This window comes from Rhincodon typus, chromosome 23 (assembly GCF_021869965.1).
Source record: "Rhincodon typus isolate 14 chromosome 23, sRhiTyp1.1, whole genome shotgun sequence".
Taxonomy (NCBI): Eukaryota; Metazoa; Chordata; class Chondrichthyes; order Orectolobiformes; family Rhincodontidae; genus Rhincodon; species Rhincodon typus.
The window spans coordinates 35,832,658-35,856,681 of NC_063354.1; the positions used below are offsets into that span (position 1 = coordinate 35,832,658).

Genomic DNA, 24,024 nt, shown 5'->3' on the forward strand with positions numbered 1-24,024 from the left:
AGATTTCACCTTGCACTCGTGTGCAGGCACACAAACAGAAATTCTGCGTTCAAGTTCTGGTCCTGACCCAAGCCTTGGAATCCCCCACCATCCAAAGCACTTCAGAACCCCGTTATTGGGTCCTGATTTACAACCTCCTTATTCCCAGACCCTGGTTATGTGCCTGATCTCTGTTGATGGAGTGGCACAGTGGCTCAGTGGTTAGCACTGCTGCCTCACAGCACCAGGAACCTGGGTTCGCTTTCACCCTCAGATGACTGTGCAAATTCCACACAGACATTCTCCCCATGTCTGTGTTGGTTTCCTCCAGATGTTCTGGTTTCCTCCCACATCCAAAGATGTGCAGGTTAGGTGGATTGGCCATGCTAAATTGTGCCATAACGTGCACGTTAGGTGGATTTTCCAAGTGAAATGCAAGATTACAGGGATGGGATGGGGGAATGGGTCTGGATGGGGTGCTCTTCAGAGGATCGTTGTAGACTCGATGGGCCAAATGGCCTGCTTCCACACTGTAGGGATTCAATGCTGTATAAATCGTAGGCTAAGCTTTTGTTCACCATGTTTCCAACCCTAGTGTCACATCAGTTATACTTTGTGATATTGACATTGATATTGATATTGATATTATGTTTGTTCAAGCTCTTTCACAACACCTACTGTTACGCAACAAAATTCATATTCAAAATCTCTCTGATTGGAATGATGGGACTGCTTCCTCATTGGGCCAAAACTCACCAGTTCACAGGCATCACCTGCTGTAGACTAAAGTAAGGGACATTTTAATGGTGCAGGGGTCCAAGAACAAGCCTGATCAACAAGTAAAGAATTGTATTCTAAATCTCTAAGTATGGGTGGATGAAAATGAAACGGTGAGACAGAGAGACAGCATGTTAAAGCAAAGAAAGGACAAACATGGTGTGAAAAAAAGCATGACAAAAGATGCAATCCAATCTACAAAGGTTAGAATGAAGGGGGAGAAACTCCAATAAAGGTTGGGAAATAAGTCCAACAGAAATAGCAGGTAAAACAGCCACAATTAACTTACTTCTTAATTTCAATATCAATGAAGCTAATATTCCAGAATTACATACAGAAGTTTCAATAATCAGTTCATTTGCATACCAAGGACAAAGCAGCATCTTATGTACAGCCAGGCTTTTCGCTGAGACAGTCAAAATATAAATCTTTACAGTTCTGAGTAAATTATGGTTATTTTGGAGCTCACCAAGGTGGCATTTCTTAGTTTGTAATTGATAACCAGCATATAAAATGTTAACTTTAGAAAACTGCTCAAAGCTTCCAAGGAGCTGAGATTAGAAAAACTATATCATTAAAACAATAACTGGTCTCAAGATTTTACTGAAGTTAGGATAAGTATTAAAAGCTATTTCACCCTCCAGTGCTTTATAACTGATGTATTATAATAAAAAGGATTCAACAGACTTCCTGTCACAAAATTTGATACTGTCTTCATGCTGATTTGAGATAATGATGGGAACAAATACATTGGAAATATAAATGATACCAATTTGGGCATATCAACTGTTAGAAGTGAAAAGTACAGATGAACAGAATGAAATGTCATCTCTAATTATCTTTTGTCTTGAAATATGTAAGATCCATAATCTATGCAATATACTGACCAAGGCTTGTGTCTTGTAAAGTAATTTAATCCAGACCGAATACAAATAGGAACTCTAGTCCTTAACTAAGCTACAACGTGGTCAGAGGGAAGGGAAGAGTGTGGAACTGGAAAGAATAAGTCAAAGTCTGTCTTCCCAAGATAATTCAAAATGTTTAATAGCTGGATTTTTATTCATGAGAAATGCTTCCTATCTGCACTTAGCCAGCTGGGTGAATAGAACATTAACGTGTATCACACCAAGGCTGGCTGCGCTCTAATCAGCTTTCCATGCTGCTGGACCTCAAAGAGTGGAATAGTCCTCTCATCACAAAGTTACTACTTTGGCTTTAAACTATTTTGACAATTAACATTACTACGCCCTGTGTAACACAATCCAATGACTGTATAAATTATGCTAGCCCAATAAATAAAATCCCAAAACAAAAGCAAATGGACAGAATGGGTCAATTTTACTGAAATGAAAAACAAGAGGCACTGGAAACTCTCAGCAGGCCTGGTATCAGCTACAGAAAGGAAAAACAGAGTCAACATTGAGTTGTTTATGACTTCTTTGGAATCCTAACTTGACTGAACCTTTCAGCTTATAAAATCACAGAATCATGTAAAGCACTGTCATTGTGCTGGCTTTTGGGAAGTGTTATCCAATTAATCACATTTCCTGGTTCTTTCCTTATCACATATGGATCATAAAACTTTGAAAAACAAGTGATCATTATCATTCCTTTGGTACTTTTATCAATACTCTGAAATCTATGTACTTGGTTAGTATTCCTAATGTGAATAGAAACTAACAGAGTGTAAAGTATGTTGTGAAGGAGACACAAATAGGTTCCAAACGGAAATCAAGAGGTTGAGTAAATGGGCAAAAATTTTGCAAATGGAGAAAAATTGGGGAAATGTGAATTTGCTTTATCAGGAAGAAGAAAGAACAGCTAATTATTTAAATTCAAATGACTGCCAAATTTAGAGATGCACAGGGCTTTGGGTGTTCTTCTGATAAGTCACAAATTTAGCATGCAGGTACAACACCTGATTAATAGGATTCGATACACTATTATGAAAAGAATTGAACAGAAAAATAAAGATGGTATTTTTCACTTATATAGGATATTGAGGAGGAGACTACATCTCAAACACTATGCAGTTTTGTTCTGAGTAAAATGAAGTTGTACATGCACTGGAGGCAGCTCAGAAGGGGTTTGCTAAATTGCTACCTGGAATAAGTGGGTTGTCTTATGAGGATGGGTTGGACAAACCGGACTTGTTTCCAATGGAGTTTAGAAGCAGGAGGAGTGACTTGATTGAAGCGTACAAGATCCTGAATGATCTTAACAAGATGAAGGTGGAAAAGATGATTCTTTGTGGATCAGAACTAGGGGCACTGTTGTTACCCTTTTAGGAGAGAGAAAAGGAGATTTTTTTTTCTCTCAGACAGTTGTGCAAATATGGAACTCTGCCTGAGAAAGCAGAGAAGGCAGAATCATTAAATATTCTTAAAGGCAGAGATGGAGAGATTGTTCTTTCACAAGGGAATTGAAGATTAAATACGTAAATGGGAATGTGGAATTCAAAACACCGTTTCTGAAGATCATCGCCATTTTTGAATGGTGGAGCAATTGAGGAAGCAAATGGTCTATTTCTGTTCCTATTTTGTATTTCTTTTATCAAAGTGTTTTATAATTTTGAAGACCTCTACTAAATCTACCCTTATTTTTCTCTGCTTTAAGAAGAACTACTTAGGTTGTCTAGTCTCTGAAATCCCTCAGCCCTGGTATCAACATGGTAAATTTTCATCAGAACCTCTCCAAGGCCTTACTTTCTTTCATAAGGTATATTGACCAGAATTGGACTCAATTCTCCAATTGAATTCTGACCCGTGACTGATAAAAATTTTAAACAAGTGCACCAATAAATTGTACAGCTCAGTACACTCATGTTGCACATCACATTGAAAGAAAATAAATTGCATTTATAAAGCACCTTTCATGAACTTAGGATTTCCCAAAGCATATTGCAACAAATTAATTATCTTTGAAGTGTAGTTCTGGTTGCAATGTAAAAATCAAGGCAATTGGTTTGTGCATAGAAAGCTCCCGCAAGCAAAACATAGCCATGGCAAGAAAATATGTTTTTTAAAACAATATTGACCAAAGGATAAATATTGTCCATGACCAGGGGAAAGCTTTGTCTGAAGTTCAACTTCGAATTTAAAATTACCACTTGAGATTAACATTGCCTTCAAAAGGATGCCTCTCACATTTCAGTACTGAGTTGGAGAATCAACATAGATTTGGTATGCAAGTTCCTGCAGTGGTACTTGAATCAATAACATTTTTTACTCAAAGTGCTAATTACTGAGCCGTGGCTAGCATGCATATCACACATTAGCTTTTGTTTGAAGTGGTGTGGTGGTTTGCAGTTTACAGTGTCCAGGAATTTACCCACTTCTATCTCTCATGGCAACAACACAAGGGCAAACAAAGGAGCTGAATTTCAACTTTGATGCTCAGGCCATGAACTTCAATTCGATGTTGGTGGTGATGTCGGTCTACTTCCTTCAACCGAACAGCTGAAAGCTCGGAATTGTCCGCTTCTGCAATTCTGTTTATTGCTAGTAGAATAATGTTCCCATACAGTGAAGGGAAGGCCACTTATCGAATTGGTTCTTCATACCGTTAAAGGCACCAAAACGCACCAGCAGTCCAGGAATATAAGTGTATCATGATACAAAAAATTAAGTTTGAAATTTGCAGAACTGTTGAAATTCACCGATAACAATTGTAATCTTCTTTCAGTTGGAAGTGCTGTACAGGGTAAGGGAAACCAGGAAAGGAGAAATAGTTAAAATCTGGAAGAACTGCAGATGCTATAAATCAGAAACAAGCAGAAATTGCTCGAAAAGCTCAGCAGGTCTGGCAGCATTAGTCCTCAGAACTGGGGAAGGGTCACACAACCCAAAACGTTAACTCTGCTTTCTCTCCACAGACTTGCTGAGCTTTTCTAGCAATCTCTGTTTTTATGTAGGAAAAATCATAGAATCCCTATAGTGTAGGAACAGGCCATTCAGCCCATCAAGTTCGCACTAGCCCTCTGAAGAGCATCCCACCCAGACCCACCCCCTACCCTATCCCTGAATTTCCCACCCTAGACACTATGGGCAATTTCCCATGGCCAATCACCTAACCTGCACATCTTTGGACTGAGAGAGAAAACCAGGGCACCCAGAGGAAACCTACACAGACACAAGGAGAATGTGCAGACTCTACACAAACAGGTTGGAATCAAACCCAGTCCATGGTGTTGAGAGGCAGCAGTGCTAACCACTGAGCCACTGTGTCACCCCAGTGACCAGTTACCAAACTGTGTTGTCTCAGTTTATATTAACTACTTTAACTGCATAACTATTTAAAAACATTGAATTCAGTTAAATGAATGTTATGAATTACAAACGAGGCTTGTTACTTTTTTGGAACAAACTCATGGAGTTATATTTGACTTGTAAATTCATCACTGCCTTTTTTATAATTATAGCAAACATAACTAACTATAAACAGAATGATGGTTTAGAAATTGAATCCTAGCAATAAAAGCATTTTCAAAATTTGACTGTCAGTGAGCAGCTGGTTTTACACTATTCTAAGAATGTAAATTGCTCTCCAAAGTTACTAAAGTAGGCCTTTCCATAACTGGACAATCTTGTGTATCTCTGATGGTATCCAGGCTGGTGAGTATCAGGTCTCTCGGACTTTAATGAAAACACACCAAAAGATCTGACACTTCCAACTGCATTACATGCAACAAAAGTTTGAGCTAAATATTTTATGAAGGTTTCCACGATTATTCAATTGCCTGTTGCAAAGGTGGACAAAATTAATTGCCTAACTTGACCAGACAATCAATGTATTAATTCAGTTTTAGATATTTTGCAGCACTTATTGACCTTCCTTTAATTATAAGTCTGAGGGCAAACTTGAGCAAAGTTTTATTTAATGAAGTGTTCTCTCACGGAAACGTATGTATGCAATGCTGCAGATTTTGCTGCAACAATAAAACAGACCTTTTTTAAAACAAAAGAAATCAAAATAACAAAATTATCCATCTACTTTTAATACAAATTCATATTTTTAAAAATACATAGTACAAGTATAATCCCATTAATCATAAAACACTCCTTTATAAATTAACAAGAAAAACAACAGCTTTTTTTTTGTCCCCCCAAAAACACAACATGCTTCATGCTCAAAAATGTTACTCACACAGTATGGACATGACAGTGCCTGTCTCCAACTCTGGGGTAGGTTCAAATCTTGTAACTTTAAGTTATAGTCTAGGCCTGTAGATAGCTCCTTCCTGAAGCTATTCTACTTCTGAGCTTTAATGTACTCAGCTTTAAGCAATCTCTTCAGCCTTTTATTCCAACACTTCTGGTCTGGTATTATTGCTAACTCTTTACTCCTAGGTATACTAATTTCCCTATGCCTTTCCCTTCTCGGGAGCACTGGTTTATACAAGCACCTCCATTGTATGGCTTCAGAGGTCTGTTCCAAACTCAAAGAGACTGAACTGGACCAGCAATTTCAATACGATGACTACAACAGCAGGTCAGGGACAGGGACATCTGTGGGAAAAACTCACTTCCCAAGTCCCCAGCACTTGAATGCTATCTACAAGGTACAAGTCAAGACTGTGATGAAAACTCTCCACTTGCCTGAAAGAGTGCAGCTCTGACACTGAACAATTTTAAACCACCCAAGATAAAGAAGCCTATTTGATTGATTAGTAAACCACCCACCACCATCAGCATACACTCCCATCCATCACCAACACTCAGTGGAAGGAGTGTGTGCTATTGACAAGATACACAACAGTAACTCTCACAGAACACAGCAGGCCAAGCAGCATCAGAGGAGCAGGGTCTGAAGAAGGGTCTAGGCCCGAAATGTCAGCCTTCCTGCTCCTCTGATGCTGCTTGGCCTGCCGTGTTCATCCAGCTCTACACCTTGTTATCTCAGATTCTCCAGCATCTGCAGTTCCTACTATCTCAGTAACTCTCACAGACTCTTTTAACAGCATCTTCTATACACCTGATCTTTACCACCTACTAGAAACAGGGCAATAGGTGCAATGGAGTACTATCACCTGCAAGTTTCTTTACAAGCTGCATATCATCCTGCCTTGAACCTATATCACTTGTTCCTTTATTGTCGCTGGATAAAAATCCTGAAACTCCCTTGCGAACAACACTGTGGGTGTATTTAAACCACATGAACTGCAGTAGTTCAAGAAAATCGTTCAACACTTTATTAAGGATGTTTAGGGATAAGCAATAAATGCTGATCTAGCCAATGATTTTCAGGTATTACAAAAGAATAAATAAAAGCAAAAGATATAGAGCTTAAGCTCAGAATTACCTTGGCTCAGTAACTGAAATGAAGAACATTTAAAATGAAGAAAATCATAAGTGTGTAATGGTAACCAAGTACTGATTGCAAAGAAAAATACCATTCTCAGCTGTGAGTGATTAAGCCATTCATCATGTTGCAGGTGAAACATTTAAAGTGATGAAAGCCAACAGCCTTCGACGGTAACTAAACATAAAATTTCTCCCCACGAAAGATTTTTTTAAATACCATTTTTTTTCCTCATTTTAGAAATAGAACTTACAGTGGCCATGTTGTTTAGCATGTACCTTCTTGCCTCAACACTCAACATTCTGGTATATTTTATATGAATGCGTTTTAAGTTCAAAGCACAATTTTCCCCTCTCTGGAGGTGGCAAGAATGGGAAATAAATAGGCAAGTTTACCCTGGAAAGACATTCATTATCTTCTCTCCATCTTGTTACTGAGGTTCTGGGTAAAATGCTCCTCAGTGTACTAATTTGCCATTGGATCTATACCAGTCCTGTCATTATGGATCAATCGTACACTCATCCTTTGAATCGAGTAAAGGTCTTCTCACCTTTAGTTATGGCAAACGTTAGGCAGAAGAAGCAGTATTGCATACAACCATTCACATTTATCCTGATGGAACTTATCTACTAAAAGTCAAGTTGGAAACCTACCTCAGGAGGTGAGTCTTCTGGAGTCACCAGTATTGCTCCCATTAAGACAGTGTTGTTCCTGGTTTTCCTCCAGCAGGGTACTTTACCATATGCAGCAATGCTTATATTACCTTCTATAACATAAGAAAATGGGTGTGGCCATTATGGTATTGAAAAATCCAATAGACATTCATAACACCTAACTATTATATGCAAACATTCTGCACATACAAACCTTTTCAGAAACCTGAATACTTGGGCTAATATTAAACAAATAGGTAATAACAAAGGAGCATATTTCTGATGAAGTATCATACTTGAAGTGATCCAAGACAAGATGGAGTATGAGAGTGTCATTCCCTCACAACACATGCTGTGATGCAGTGATGACATCATGAGTGTATCTCTTAAAGGTACGTTGACACACTGCTTCTGAGATACAACCACTCCTCTGAATAGCACTTTAAAATTAACTGTTACATGTAGTCAAGCAATGTGGTACCACTTACATTTGATCTCAATAAATCTTCAGTAAATGTGTCATGCATGTAGGGAAAGTGTTAGAGTGATAGAGACTGGGGAAGAACTGGAAGCCAGTGGTGGGAAGTAATTATCCCACAATTATTTACAACATACAATAATGGCTTGGATGAAGAAAGTAAATGTACTATAGCCAAGTTTGCAGATGACACAAAAACAGATGGGAAGGCTAGTGGTGAGGATAACATAAAGAGTGTGTAGAGAGATCTAGACACATTATATGCGTGGGCAAACACCTGGCAGATGAAATATAATGTAGAGAAATGAAAGGTTATACACTTTGGCAGGAAGAATAGAGGAGCTGAATATTATTTGAATAGAGAAATATTGCAGAAAGCTGCAGAACAGAGGGATTTGGGAGATCTCATCCACAAGTCACAAAAAGCCAGCATTCAGTTTCAGTGGGTGATACAGAAGGTAATTGGAATGTTGATGTTTATTTCAAAAGGAATGGAACATAAAAGTAGGGAAGTTTTGCTCAACAATACAAAGCACTAGTTAGATCACAGCTGGAAAATCGTCAACAATTTTGTGTCCCTTATGTAAGGAAAGATATACTGGCATTGCAGGTGGTCCAGAGAACATTAACTATACTGATACTAAGTATGGAGGTACTGTCTCATTACAGATGTTGAGTAGATTGGGCCTGTTCTCATTGGAATATAGAAGAATGAGAAGTGAACATATTGAAACATACAAGATTCTTAGGGGATTTGACAGGGTAAATGGAGAAAGGTTTTTTCCCTGTGTTGGAGAGTCTAGGACCAAAGGGCATCATTTCAGAATTACAGGTTGCACTTTTGAGACGGAGATGAGGAGGAATTTCTTCTCATAGAGACTAGAGGATCTGTGAATTTTTTTTACTGTAGAAGGCTATTGAGTCTGGGTCATTAAGTATATTCAAGATAGACTTTTGTTCAGTAAAGGAAACAAGGATAATGGGGAAATAGTAGAAAAGTGGAGTTGACTGTTTGTTATCAGATCAGCCATGATCTCATTGAATAGCAGAGCAGACTTGATGAAAAGCCTACTTCTGCTCTTACATTTTATAGTCTTATGGGCTGGGATCTTGTAATGCAAAGGGTTATTGGATAGATAATGTATTGTACAACTTTTTTTATTGTTTAATGTGAAATATTTAGATTATGATATATTGCACTGCACTTCATCTGAAGAAAAAATATCAGGGTTATAGGTTAATTGTGGGGGAGTCAAATGAGGTAGATTACTCTAATAGGCATTTACGTAATGGGCTGAATGGCCTCCTATATGCTTTGATTAATTGATACCATAACCAGTATTATGGATACCATGACCAGTTTTACCATTTCCATCGCTAGTATTACCATTAAGATGACCAGTATTACTGTTACCATGACAAGCATTATTGACACCATGACCAGTATTACTTATACTGTGGAGATAGCAAGAACTGCAGATGCTGGAGTCAGAGACAACACAGTGTGGAGCTGGAGGAACACAACCCAAAACATCGACTTTCCTGCTCCTCTGATGCTGCTTGACCTGCTGTGTTCCTCCAGTTATCTCTTACTTATACTATGGCCAGTTTTATTGATAACATGACCAGTATTGCTTGTGAATTTTATTAGTACTGTATGGCAGTGCTCAACTACCAAAGCTACTGGATTTTCACTGGTTTCAGTTTTACTGGTTTTTCCCTCTGGGAAGTGACATCTCTCGAACGATAAGGGCAGTACTTCTTTGGCCATCCAAAGTGGTTGATTACACTCTGGGGCCAAGGCAAAAGTTATCAGTTACAGCATTTGTAGGATAAATGGATGTTAGGGAGGAGAGGGATCAGAAAAGATTTACAAGGATGTTGCCGGGAATAGAGGGCTTGAGTTATAAGGAGAGGCTGGATAGGCTGGGAAATTTTTCACTGGAGCATAGGAATTTGAGGGGTGACCTTATAAAGGTTTATAAAATCAGGAGGGGCATAGATAGGGTGAATAGCAAAGATCTTTTCCCTAGGGTAGTGCGGCTCAAATCTAGGGGATGTATTTTTATGGTGAGAGGAGAAAGATGTAAAAGGGACTGGATTGCCGACTTTTTTACACAGAGGGTCATTTTTATGTGGAATGAGCTGCCTGAGGAAGTGGTAGATGCAGGTACAGTTACAACATTTAAAAGACATTTGGACAGGTACATGAATGGGAATGGTTTGGAGGGATATGGGCTAAATGCAGGCAAATGGGACGAGTTTAGTTTGGGAAACTTGGTTGGCATCAACAAGTCGGACTGAAGGGTTTGTTTCCATGCTCCATGACTCTACAAGAGGACTTTCTTTCACTGTTTATCTTCCTTTCAAGGACCTCCATGTGCCCATGTGGTCCTGGAATATGATTTTTTTGATTATTTATTCACAGGATATGGGCATCCCTGGCTAGGCAAGCATTTACTATGCATCCATGATTGCCCTTGAGAAAATGTGGTGAGCCTGCTTCTTGAACTATTGCAGTGTGGTATTAGGAGAGGTGACCACCTAGTGGTATTATTGCTGGACTGTTAATTCAGAGACCAGATAATATTCCGGGGACTGGGGTTCAAATCCCATCACTGCAGCTGGTGGAATTTGATTTCAAAAAATATCAGGAATTAATAATCTAATGATGACCATGAACCCATTGCCAATTTTGGGAAAAAGACCCATCTAGTTCACTAATGCCCTTTAGGGAAGGAAACTGCCATCCTTACCTGGTCTGGCCTACATGTGACTCCAGACCCACAGCAATGTGGTTGACTCTTAACTGCCCTCTGGGCAATTAGGGATAGGCAATAAATCCTGTGAATGAATAAAGAGAAAAAAAAAGACCGTCCGTGTGATATAGGAGGAAATTCAGGATTTTGACCCAATGATAGTTAAAGAATAACAAGTTCCAAGTCAGGAATGGTGTGTGGCTTGGAGGGGATTTTCAATTGATAGTATTCCTTGTATTAGCCGCTCTTGTAGTCTAGGTGGTGGTTTCTGGATTGGAAGGTGCTGTTGTGTAGTATTGGTGAGTTATTGAAGTGTATCTTGTAGATAGTACACATAGCTACCATTATTCATTGGTCTGGGAGAGAGTGAATGATGAAAGTGTCAGGTGGGATTCCAGTCAAGCTGGTTGCTTTGCTCTGGATGATGTCAAGTTTCTTGAGTACCTTTGGAGTTTTACTCATCCAGGCAAGTGGAGAGTATTCCATCACACTCCTGATTTGTGCTTTGTAGATGGTAGACAGACTTTGAGGAGTCAGTGAGTTTCTATGGGTGGTCCAGTTCAGTTTCTGGTCAATTATAACCCAGACTGTTGATAGTGAGGGATTCTTTGACAGCAATGTCATTGAATGTTAATGGGCAATGGTCGGCTTCCATCTTGTTGGAGATATTCACTGCTTAGCACTTGTGTGGTGTGAACGTAACTTGTTACTTATCAGCCCAAACTGAATATTCTGTGTGTGGTCATGAACTGCTTCAGAATCTGAGAAGTTGCAAATGGCACTGAATATTGTTTACTCATCAAGGAATATTCCCACTTCTGACCTTATGATACAGGGTCTCATTAATGAAACAACTGAAGATGCTTGGGCCTAGAACACTACCCTGAGGAACTCCTACAGAGGTGTCCTGGAGCTGAGATAATTAACTTCCAACAATGACAACCATCTTCCGTCCTGCTAGGTATGATTCCAATCCCCTTTAGGCATCAGTTTTGGCTCAATAGGAGCGAATGGTTTAAGTGTAACATTTATCTGGCCTTCTTCCAATATACATTTTCAAGCAGGCATCAAAGTTCATTTTAAGAGAGATATTAATCAAATCACATTGTGAATTGAATTGTTTTAAATTGCCCAACAATTAGAATTCTCCATGGCTATAGACCCATGGAACTTATGAATATTTAAAGAATATTTTGGTTCTAGAAAAACTGTCACAATTCTAAAATGTGTCCAATCTAAAACATACAGTAAGGGTCTGGTAATGAGTTCCCGATAAAATGACAAGAAACAAAATGCCTGAGAGAAAACAAGAGGAAGGTTTACCAGTCTTGATCACGATACAGCTGGAATATGTATTTATTGACAATCATCCCGTTTGTACATGTTTTGATACACTTCCATGGCAGGTAGGACTTGAACCAGACCTTCTGGCTTAGAGGTATGGACACTACCATGGGCCACAAAAGCCTCTTAAATCAGGAACGAGCTGTAAAGTAGTCGCCCAGATTTGAAACGAGAGACCTTAAGGGATTTCTAATCCTTGGTCTTAAGATCTTGGCCATGACTACAGATCTGTGCACATCAATTTAGAACATGGGTTTACCCAGCTATAATGCCCTCCACATCAACCTTGTTTGTTGATTCAGTCTGTGTTGGCTCTGGGATGAAGCAATGTTTCATGTGCGAAAGGCTATATTCCGAGTAAACCTGAGATCTCTGGAGATGGGCATGAAAATTTTAAAATCATGCAAAGAAATTCATTAGAGTGCCAAATAGCCAAGATGAAAGAATTCTGCATTTTCTGCCAGCTTATTATAGAAACTGCTGATAATGTATTTACCAGCCTCTTGTACTTATGCCAATGTTTTTATATTGGCCATTCTTTGAGTGTTATCAAACTTCTGGTTTGCAGCTTACTCAATTAAATATTCATATGTGTTTCTTTCACAGAAACTCCTAAGTTGTGAAGGTAAAACAGTTAACAGTTCCACCATCAAGATTTATATCATCCAGGAAGCTTTATGTTCACACTTAACAAAAGATAGTGCCAGCATACTGTGTTGTATTTACTCATTAATTTCACAGTGTAAAATCAACTGGGAGCAAGATCCAAATGTGCATCATATAAATCACCGTTATCAGAGGATTTGAAAATGCACTTTATTTAGAAAAAAGGCATTTAAGTTACACATACATGAGAGTAACAAATTATATTCGTATGTGACTCAAATTGAGAAATCACAAATGAAGTGCAAAGTTTGCTCCAAGTATTCACAGAACTGTTAAACCCTGTTAAATCATTTCTTTTAATATTGCTGACAAAAATCTATTAATCTTTATACTAAATTGAGAGGTCTAAATTCAAGTGTGCATTACTGAGTAGTCTTTTCTGCCAGTGTTGGGAAGAATGAACAAACCCTCCTGCCTAAATCTGCAGAAGCAGTGAAACTCCAGCCAGCACCCACTTGGATGGTTTTTCCTTGGTTTTCAGGTTGAATGTCCAGACGTATGTTGGGCCTCGGAGGCGTGTTTTGTAGACTGGGCAAGGGTACAAGTTGCGAGTATCCTGCTTGTCCACGGGAATAGCTTTGATGAAAATTACTGGCATTGTTGGCGTCAGTTCCTTCAAACGCGCATCAGCAATAATTCCACTCTGTGGAAAAACAAAAGCGGCTGTTAGAGTTCTGCAGATCGACCCTGTCACCAAATGCAGTTCACAGCTGAATTTTTTGGCAAACAGGTACCATAGAATCCTTTACTTGCTCAATAATCTTAGTCCTCTGGCAAATGCATCCTCCAAATAATGCTTTAAAACCTGCCCTAAATCATAGCTTTCTACATTAAACCAGTAGCTATACTTCAGAAGTACTCAATTAGCTGTAAAGGTCCTTGAAATATCCTGAGTTAAGTACAGTATAGATTGAAGTCCTTCAGTCCCTCCTGGAGTGCCTTGACGTGGAGAATCGAAAGAATGAATGTAATTTAAATGGGGAAAGACTGCAGAGAGCTGCAGCACAAAGTAATTTGGGGGTCCTCATGCATAAAGTTCAAAAAGTTAGTACTCAAGTTCAGCTGGTCATAGGGAATAGTGGCCTTTATTTCAAAAGTAAGACAACATAAAAATAGAGATGTCTCGCTAAAACTATACATGCTGCAATTCAGACCACACCTAAACACTTTTGGGCCCCTTTATCTGAAGATAGGAGGTAGCCCAGTGAAGGTTTACAAGGTTGATTCCGGAGGAAAGTTTGAGTAGTTTGGGTTTGTATTCGTTGAAGTTTAGGGAAATGAGAGGAGACCTATAGAAACATAAGATTCTTGGAGTTTTTGATAAGATAAGTACAGAAAGGCTGCTTTCTCTTGTGGGACAATCTAGGACCAGAGGGTATAAACTTAGAGTAAGTTTATGCATTTTAGACAGAGATGAGCAGGATTTTTTTTCTCTCAGAAGGTAGTGAATCTATTGCAGAGGATTGTCGAGACTGAATCATTAAGGATATTGAAGGTTGAGATAGACAGATTTTTAATCAGCAAGGGAGTCCAGGATTATGGGGAAAATGCAGGCAAATGGAGTTAAGGATAATCCAATCAGCCATTGGATGCTAGAGCAAATTTGATGGTCTGAGTATCATTCCACCAGTGCCAACCTCCATCCAGTTTTACATCCTGAGAGCCTCACCTGAGAACTATGACAGCGTGAATCAGTGATTTACTTCACCTTTTATGAAGGTGGTGATTTCTCCTGCTTTGTGTTTAAACTTTATGAAAAGTTGACCCAACCCCTAGCTGAAGTATTGCAATCAGTACTGGACACACACTTTAGGAAAGATGTCAAAGCCTTAGAAGAAGTTCAAAGTAAGTTTCCTAGAATTAGAGTGGGGTGAAAGGCTTTGGTTACTTGAAGAGACTCAATCAATTTGGATTGTTCTACAAAGAGCAGAGACATAACAGAGGTGTTTAAAATAATGAAGGACTTCCGTTGAATAATAATAGGGAAACTGTTTGTCTTGTAAGATCCACAAACCAGAGACAAATAATTCCACTGGGTGCTCTAGTTTCCTCTCACAGTCCAAAGCTCTGCAGGTTAGGTGAATTAGAAAGGGGATATGTAGGGTTACAGGGATTGGATGGAATGCTCTTTGGAGACTTGATGGGCCAAACGGCCTACTTCCACATGTAGGAATTCTACGATTTCTAAGGTAGTTGGCAAAATAACCACAGTGACAGGAGAAAAACAACATTTATGCAGCAACATGTAATTCACCACTGAAAAGGGGGCAGGGAGCAGGTTCAGTCATAACTTTCATCACATTAGACAAGTACTTCAAGGGGAAAATTTTGTGGGGATTTAGGGACAGGACAGCGAAGTAGGTCTAATTGGATAGTTCTTTCAAAGAAGTGGCATAGGCAGGGTAGGTTGAATGGATCTTTGCCAATGTTATGAATCTGTAATTGCTGATTAAAGTGGCAGCAACAACAGTCAATAGAATTCAATATATTTTCCAGTAATTTTATCCCTTAAACAACATCAGAGAAACAGAGTATCAGGTTAGGGTAGCATTGTTGTGTGTGAGTGTTTGTCATACTGTATGCAGTTTCTAGTGGTCATGAAAAGTGCTATAAAATGCAAATCCTTTTTTTGTGTATAGTTTTGTCATCACTCAGCTACAAGACCAAACCTTAACTGAAACCCGCAAGATGGGATAGGCATAGGGGGCATAGAACGTGTGTGATTTCACTGTTGTGATTAAACTCTGCTGAAAATGTTAGACAATGAACCCTCATGAAAACATGAAGAGCATGTTCTGCCAAACAGCATTTCACTTGGGGATTCTATTAATCAGGATAATATTATACTGGAGGAGTTCGATTCGAATTGAGATATTTCATATTGTTTAGCTTGTGATTTTATTTTAGTGTAGCCCCTGTTAAATGTTAAATTAATGTAAAGCAAAGTGAACAAGTCACCATGGTGTAAAAGTTCCACTGGATTTTCCATGTTTTAATATCATATTAGACCTATTATTTCACGTCAGGATATTCAATCAAATGTCACTGCTAGCTCACCAAGGTTATTCAGTGGCTAGTTGCATCATGTAAACCAGGAAAGATCCAGAATGGTTTCACCGCTGATGTTCCTTGTTAGTTGTTTCCAGCTAGGTTAGCTAGAGGGACATTGTTAGTGGGAAACCACTGTAAATGATTCTTGCTGTCAGTTAAGTTCAAAAAGAAATCCAAAGTCCCAGCTATTAACTGAAAGAAATTACACCACGATGTCACATTTAAATGACTTTTACCATACCAGAATGAAACAAAGCAACTTCTACTAATTTACCTCCATTTTTCATAAACTGATATATTTTTTTTTAAAATTAAAAATCTTAATTGACCACTTTCTGTTCTGGGACAACACCAAAATCTTGGGACAAGCTAAGCAGAGACAGGCACGGGAATTCCTAGAAACCTAGTACTCCAAGAAGAAAGCCATTAATAAACACATAGAACTCGACTCCATATACACTCCACTACGAAGGAAAACCGGAAGTGAGGCAATCCAGCTCAACGGACTCGAGAGTTTAAAAACCAGGCAGGAAAACACACCGACGCTTCATCAGAGGCTGCACTGAGGATGTTACCCAGCAGGGTAATGAAAAATCTGCGGAACAACAAACCAGCTCAGCGAGCCAACCAACCTCAACATTCTACATTATGCTTGATTATCCACATAAATGCTATATTCCTGTGCCATCTCCACATTCATTGATTTCATTAGTAACTAGGAATCTATCAACCTCTGATTTGCACTTACTTAATGACTAATCTTCTGTATGCCTCCAGGGTAGACAATTCAGAAGATTCACCACCCCCTGAGTGAAGAAGCTCCTGATCCTAGTTCTAAATGCCACGGATTTTGTTTTGAGACTGTGTTGCCTGGTTGCAGATGCCACAGCCAATGGAAACATCTTTTCTAGATCTATTCCATCTGTCCCTTTAAGAATGTTGTCACTTCCTACAAGCTGACCACTTCTTCTAAAAGCCAGGCCTATTCTCCTTAAACAACAGTTCCACAACTGGAATGACTTCTGTGAACCTCTGCTGCACTCCGTCTGTCGCAAGTCTTTCCTTTCCTAAGCAAGGTGACCAGAACTACAAACAATACTCACTGAAGTTCTACACAAGTAAAGCAAGACTTCTTTGGTTATTATCTCAAATCTTGTTGCAATAAAGGCTGACATAACAACTGCTTTTCAAGTTGCTTGCTAAACCTGCATACTAGCTTTTAGTGATTTATGAACAAGGACATCTAGGTCCCTTTGGACACCAACATCTTTCAATCTCTTACCATTTAAGAAGTACCCCAGCAAAGAGGATCATTCCTTACATATCGCATTATATCCCATATGCTCTTGCTCAATAACCCTGAATGCATCCACCTCACAATTTATTTCTCACCAAGTTTTGCATCATCTGCAAATTTAGACATACTACAATTGGTTCTCAGATCCAAATCATTGATATAGATTATAAGCAGGTGGGGGCCTCGGCATGTATCCCTGCTGTAACCCACAGGTCACAGTGTGCCAATCTGAGAATGATCCATTTCTTCCTACTCTCTGCTTTCTGCCAGTTAAACAATCCTCAATCTGATATGTTGTTTTGTTTTCTAGCTTCCTGTGTGGGACTTTATCACAATATTCAAATACACACAAACATTTTTCCTAATACTTATCATTAAGAAGCTTGACCTATGTTTAAAGTTCCAAAAATATAACTGCAAACTTTCATCTTGCCATTGAAAATCTGACTTTTGCTGTCTTACATGATTAAGTTCTCCTGCCCACTTTGTTTCCCACTCCTAGTGAGTGCAGCGTAAGATTTTTCCCAAAGTCTTTTCAAAGTAATGCAGCACAAACTGTCATTTAAAAGAGGCCATTTATTCTGATCAGGTCAGCCATTAAGGTCAAAGTCATATTCATCTAAATGTTAACTGGAGACATGTAAACAAACTTCTCTTAAATGTTTTCTAAATTCTGGCCCATTACTGTTTGTGTGCAATATATATTCAACAAAGATTGAATTTACCATTTTGCCATCAGTCAGTTAAAAACAAAATAATTTAACAAGTAAACAAAAGACCAATCAAAAGCTCCCATACAGCTTCATTCAGTTAACTGAGATCAATAGTATCTCATTAAACTGAAAGAAATCATTTAAGACTGGTGATTAGATTATGCCTAACTGTATTAAAAGACTGCTTAGAGGAGCTTAATAGAATCAACATTTGCTAAAGAAAGAAAGTGTCAACAACTGCTGTTTAGTTCAGCTGTAATAATTTAACCTTTGGTAAGTTTACTTTTATTTTCCACATAAAGCTTCTCTGCTAGTTTTGCCTACTGACCTTTTGGTAGGCTGTTGTTCCAAGGTGGTTCATTGTTCTCTGATCATGAGACCATTAAGGATGAATACTAGCAGACTATTTACCTATAAAGGGTGGCACCACGGCCAAACCTGATTCATAGAATCATAGAGTCCCTACCGTGTGGCCTATCGAGTCTGCACCGAACCTCCAAACAGCATCCCATCTAGACCCACCCTATCCCTGTAACCCCGCATTGCCCATAGCTGATCCACCAAGCCTGTACGTCCCTGGACTCTTTGATCAATTTAGCATGTCCAATCCACCTAACCTGCGCACCTTCGGACTGAGGGGGGAAACCGGAGCACCCGGAGGAAACCCACGCAGATACAGGGAGAACATGCAAACTGCACTCAGATAGTCCCCCAAGGGTGGAATCGAACCCAAGTCCCTGGTGCTGTAAGGCAGCAGTGCTAACCACTGAGTCATCATGCTGCCCCTTTTTCTCTTTTCTCACTTAATATCTAATCACGTCTACTTTTAAGATCACTGTAGAGGTCAACAACTTTTAACTCAGCTTTTACGTAATTTAGCATGACTGAAAATATATTCAAAGATATACTTTACACTGTTCTGTAAATAGACCTTAAGTTCTTCAGGAACCAGTTCAAATTGATTCCTAGGTCCAGAGAGTTTCCTCCTGTTCTAGCCCTTTCTCAGCAAAGGAACCTTAAGCCTCAGAACTGTATTTCACAATGAAGATATTTCTCCCAGAAATTCTTTCTCGAGCAATAACTAGGCAAACATTCCAATCTCATTTTAACTGCTCATGAAATTGTTCTTTCAATCAGTACGTGAGCCCGTTTCTACACTTCTGTGGGTTTTTTGGTAGTATAGTTTCGCTCTCCCTTTCCTGGATACTGTCAGTTTAACTGACTACCTTCCTCTCTTGAAGACCATCTCCATGGCAACGTGAATCAAATGGGTCATGTATTCAGGTAGAAGTGTTGCTTAGCCATCCTTGAAACACCAACTCTCTTTTACCTTGAACGTTAATGAACAGTGTAAAGCACAATTGTTTACAACCAAACATCCTCAACAACTAAACCCAACGTCTCTGATGAAGGGTCACCGGACCCGAAACGTTAACTCTGTTTCTTCCTTCACAGATGCTGCCAGACCTTCTGAGCTTTTCCAGTAACTTTGTTTTTGATCCTCAACAACTTTATAGTTGATCCACTGTTAACTCACAAGGTGCTACCGTTGTCTCCAAGCATAAGTACCTTGCATTCTTCCACTCAACAAAAATCAATACAGATCTCCTTTAATCTCAGACCTCCTTTAATCAAACCACCCAAGCTTGCGGTCAGGCAGCCTACTGAACAGGGCGCGTGACCTGCTTCATTCCACCTGAAGTTAAAGGCAGAACCAAAATACATAACATTCTTATAAACCTCATAATTGTCTTACTACAGGAAGGATTTAAACAACGATAGTTTCTCCATCCTCACCATAAGAATTCTGAGTCTAACAGAGGCGTTCTGTTACCAGCTACAAACCTCGAAATGTCCTTGATCTACATGAGTTGGATAGAATAAATTTAATTCAGCATGTCATGACTTCACATCAGTTCATATACTTCACAATAATAAATTTATGCTGTATAAAAATGGTTTTCTATAAAACTGAAATGAAAGAATAAGGGTTATATGCTGTGTAACTTGTATATAAAGGAGAAATGAATAAAATTGGTGTATCCGATATTATATCCTGGAATTGGTAATTGACGTGCAAAATTTAATATGGACCAATGGTGAAATGATGCACATGGGAAAAATAGGAGCTACATTAGTACTTCATGAATAAGGTTGAAATAGCTGAAGGTGAAACCGAATGAGATCGAGATTTGATGATTTCAATCACTGCAGAGAAACAATTCACAAAGCAAATAATATGTTTAAGTCAGAATGTTCCTTCAGTACTATATTCAATTCTGGTCTGGGAGACATTCAAATCAATGGAGGCAGTGGAGAGAAGAACCATTAAACTGACTCCTAATGTCAGCTTACCAACCTATGAGGAATAGTTCTAAAAAGGTACGCATTTAGCCTTGAAACTGATCTTAAAACTGTATGAGGCTGCATTTTATGGGGACCCACAGCTGTAGCTAAAAGTTTGGGGTAGGGGATCCCAAAATCCCACAACCTGTTCAGCATCAATTTAATACTGGGACTAACGTTAATTGCTTTAACATCAAATTTCTACCCCTTTCTCTTGGCAAGGTCATGGTCTGAGCTGATGGTCAATCAGATGGGTTGCAGTTCGGTTGTCTTAGTACTATCATTGGGAGACATTGCTGAGATTGCAGGCAGTCCACAGTGCTGAGGAACCCATATTGACAATTATGTCCCGAACCGAGCGTCACTTGGAGGGCACAAGTGAGGATGAGGTGGGGTGTGTACAGGATGGTGAGGATCTGGGCTCAAGAGGAGTGTTAATGGATATTTGACATTAGAAGGTATTTGACAGGGCTAGGGCACTCTCCACCACTATTCCTATGCAGGTAATCCTTACTGGCTTCCTGCATGTCTTGGGCCTCCTCGTTCCAGGTAATATATATCAGTCAGGGTGGGATAAAGCCCTTAAGCAGCAAATATTTGGCCACTTTGGTTCTCAACAGAACCAGAGTCTGTGGAGCAGGCCATACAATATCTCTCCAGCGTCCTGCAATGTTTCAGATGGGTCAGGGGTGGGTGAGAATACACTAGGAATATCACCTGCTGGATTTACATACACCATCCCATCCCCATTCCCATTCCATGTTCAAACCTGTTGGCTTTGGAGCTTGAAATCCAGCCGATAATATAAAGAACATAGATAAAGCAAACTGGGACCATACTTCAAATTGAACCATGATTGCAGGACATTTGCCATGAGCTCAAAATGATGAAAGACATGTTCATCGTTGATTCAGGAGCTTTTTTGTTCACAATTATATAGACCTCTGGATTTCAATAAAAGTCCATGAATTGTGCCTGTGGGATGCTGTCATGTGGGACACAGAAAGCTCTTTCAAGAGTGAAGATGACTCATGTAGCTATCTTGCAGCCCAGAAGCTCCATGCGTACGGTGGTGGAACTGCAGAAATTCATCTCTGAAATGACTCAAATTGGACAGCAATGAACAAAAACATGCATGTAGACCATGATGAGAAAAACACTCTGTACCTGATTTGCTTGACCATGCACAAGGCAAAGTGAAGGACTGAGACAATTGTTGCCTTGGTAACATCCCTAATATCGATGATGGCTTGAAATTCAGTGATTCCTTTGACCACAATCTCAGAATGTTATCCATGAAAAGAGACTGACATTGGAATTGGTCTTGGGTGGTAGCATAAAGCAGTAGTTTATTTGGTAACCTATATGTTGTTGCTTTGAATCCTCTTAAATCAAGATATCACTTGCAATTACTGAAAAAAAAACCTTGAGGTTGAACTGGAATGTGCTCATGCTAGAATTCTACATATTTTACCAAAAGAAAAAGCCTACAATTATTGCAATGAATGGTATTTGTTATGTAAATACACTGGTGAGGTACAATTAGTTGTATTGTGAGAAGTATCTTTTACAACAAAGTTGTATTTATGGTGAATGTCGCCACCAGGTGCAGTAGTTAGCGCAAGCAGGGAGCTGCAGTACGACGTGAACACCCAGGAATAGCAGCTACCTGTCACAAATGTGGTGCTACTGATATAATTCCATTGTGATTGTACACATTGCTTCTGAATATACATGCTTCTGAGTTGACCTTGGCTATTTCTTCCTCACCCCCTGAAATAACCCCACAGAGCCCGCTATCCCTTCGCCAAGTCACACTTAACTTACACATAAACAGTCCTTGACCCTAGTGCTGCCTCTTCGGAGTCAGGCATTAGAGTGTCAGTATCTCTGACACTCATCCTTTTTATCTGGACCAAATTAACAGCCCCAATCAGGTATCTCATATTCTATGAGGTCCAGTTGGCTGATCTCGTTACAATCACTATGCCGCCTCACCAGCCGCACCCCCCCCCAGTTTTGGTCTGAATCACATGAGGAGCCAAGATTGAGTGCAGGAGGAAGTGGCTGAGGTAGCGCAGAGGATGGGTCACTGTTTTTAAAAGCTAATTGCTTTGAAATGGAATCACAGGTAGACAGGTTGATGAAGAAAGTGTATGGCTCTTCACTTTCAGTCTCTTCATCCACATTATTAATAGCAATCATAAAGGATAAGGCTCCATCACTGAACCCGATGGTACCACCACACATTACTTCATTTATAGTTTCTGTTTCTGCTTCCTGTTAACCAGCTAATCTTCTATTCATGCAGACATATTACCCTTGTACTCCATGAGCTATTAATTCCCTCAGTAACATTTGACGCAACATTTATCAAATGTTTCCTGCAAATCTAAGTACATTCACCATTATCCTCCTCTTCTTTCCTAGTGTTGCTAATCATGTGTGTATTTTGATACTTTGTCATTGTGCTTTCTTTGAATAATATTTGCTCTGAAGATTCAAAAACATCAACGTTGCTTCATCAGCACATTCAATAATCATTTTTGGTCCTTAAACTTTCTTCAGAAAACTGTCCCAATTTGGTGCAAGCTGGAACAAAAACAAAGTTGCTGGAAAAGCTCAGCAGGTCTGGCAGCATCTGTGAAGGAGAAAACAGAGTTAACGTTTTGGGTCTAATGACCTTTCCTCAGTGCAAGCTGATCTGATTAAAAAAAATCCCACAGGAAGGCCACTCCAAGTGATATGATCAATAATGACCATTGCCAATAGTCAACCCAGTGGTATGGATCTCACATAAAGGCATTCATTAAACTAAACAAACAAGTATCAGAAATCAGATCTGAATTAAAAATACTTCCAATTATTTCTTCTCTCCTTTTTGCTTCCTGGTGCCTAAAACATGAGGAGGAGACGAGACTCTAATAACAAGCTCTCTTCTAAGGCCTCATTAAAGGCTAGCTGTCCACCAGCTATGACACTTCATCTGGTTTCGATCTGCAGTGTTGAAAGCCTCCCGCTCCAGTAGGCGGAAGTGCACTAATTAGTTATACCTGACTGTGTCAGGCTGTGTATATGCCTTGCATTTCTTGAGCAATCTTAGAATGTGCATTACGAAAATTCACCCTTTAATTTCAGTATCCCAATGTTCTGTCCAATTGTCCAAGAAAGAACATTTCCTGGAAGGCTTTACAAGAATGTTAGCACACTTGAAATGTTTTGATTATAACCTTAACAATCAAACATTTTGATTACAAAATGTGCAGTTGTGTATTGCGGCTTCCAGATTCTGCACATCATTTATTCTGATTCAAATAATTATAATGTTATGTTGCTGTTTAGTTGTCTTCCAGGTAGCTATGATTTCCTGCCTTCCCATTCTGTACCTCTCTTTAGAGAGGACCTGTAAAGATCTAATAATGATATGGTCAATGCTCTTGTGCTGCCAGTAACATTTCAAGTTTATTGTGCTAAAAGTAGGGTGTAGTCAGCAGAACTGAGGGAGATTATTATTTCTACACTGTTCTTTGACTGGGCAATGGGACCCGTACCCATCAGAATCCGAGTGTTAATTAATCTTTTAGTTTTTGTGATAAGCTGATAAGCTTCTTGCTCATGTCAAAATGTTTCAAGTTTTGGAGTCTAAAATTCTTTGTATCGA

The 24,024-nt window shown here is 39.2% G+C and overlaps 1 protein-coding gene and 1 long non-coding RNA gene across 2 annotated transcripts in view; both read right to left on the reverse strand.

Annotated features, from left to right (window-relative positions):
• Window positions 1-441: 441 nt before the first annotated feature.
• LOC125485838 lies at window positions 442-8,069 on the reverse strand. Its single transcript, XR_007264535.1, has 3 exons — window positions 7,924-8,069; window positions 7,710-7,822; window positions 442-4,449 (listed from the first exon to the last, which is right to left on the reverse strand). It is a non-coding gene; the product is annotated as an uncharacterized LOC125485838 (long non-coding RNA).
• Window positions 8,070-13,092: 5,023 nt separating this feature from the next.
• LOC109910686 (dynein axonemal heavy chain 9-like) overlaps window positions 13,093-24,024 on the reverse strand; it is a 419,178-nt gene continuing 408,246 nt past the window's right edge. Inside the window, exon 66 of the mRNA XM_048611128.1 lies at window positions 13,093-13,599. Within this exon, the coding sequence (XP_048467085.1) occupies window positions 13,372-13,599 (228 nt within the window). The 3' untranslated portion in view covers window positions 13,093-13,371. The remainder of the gene's footprint in view (window positions 13,600-24,024) is intronic.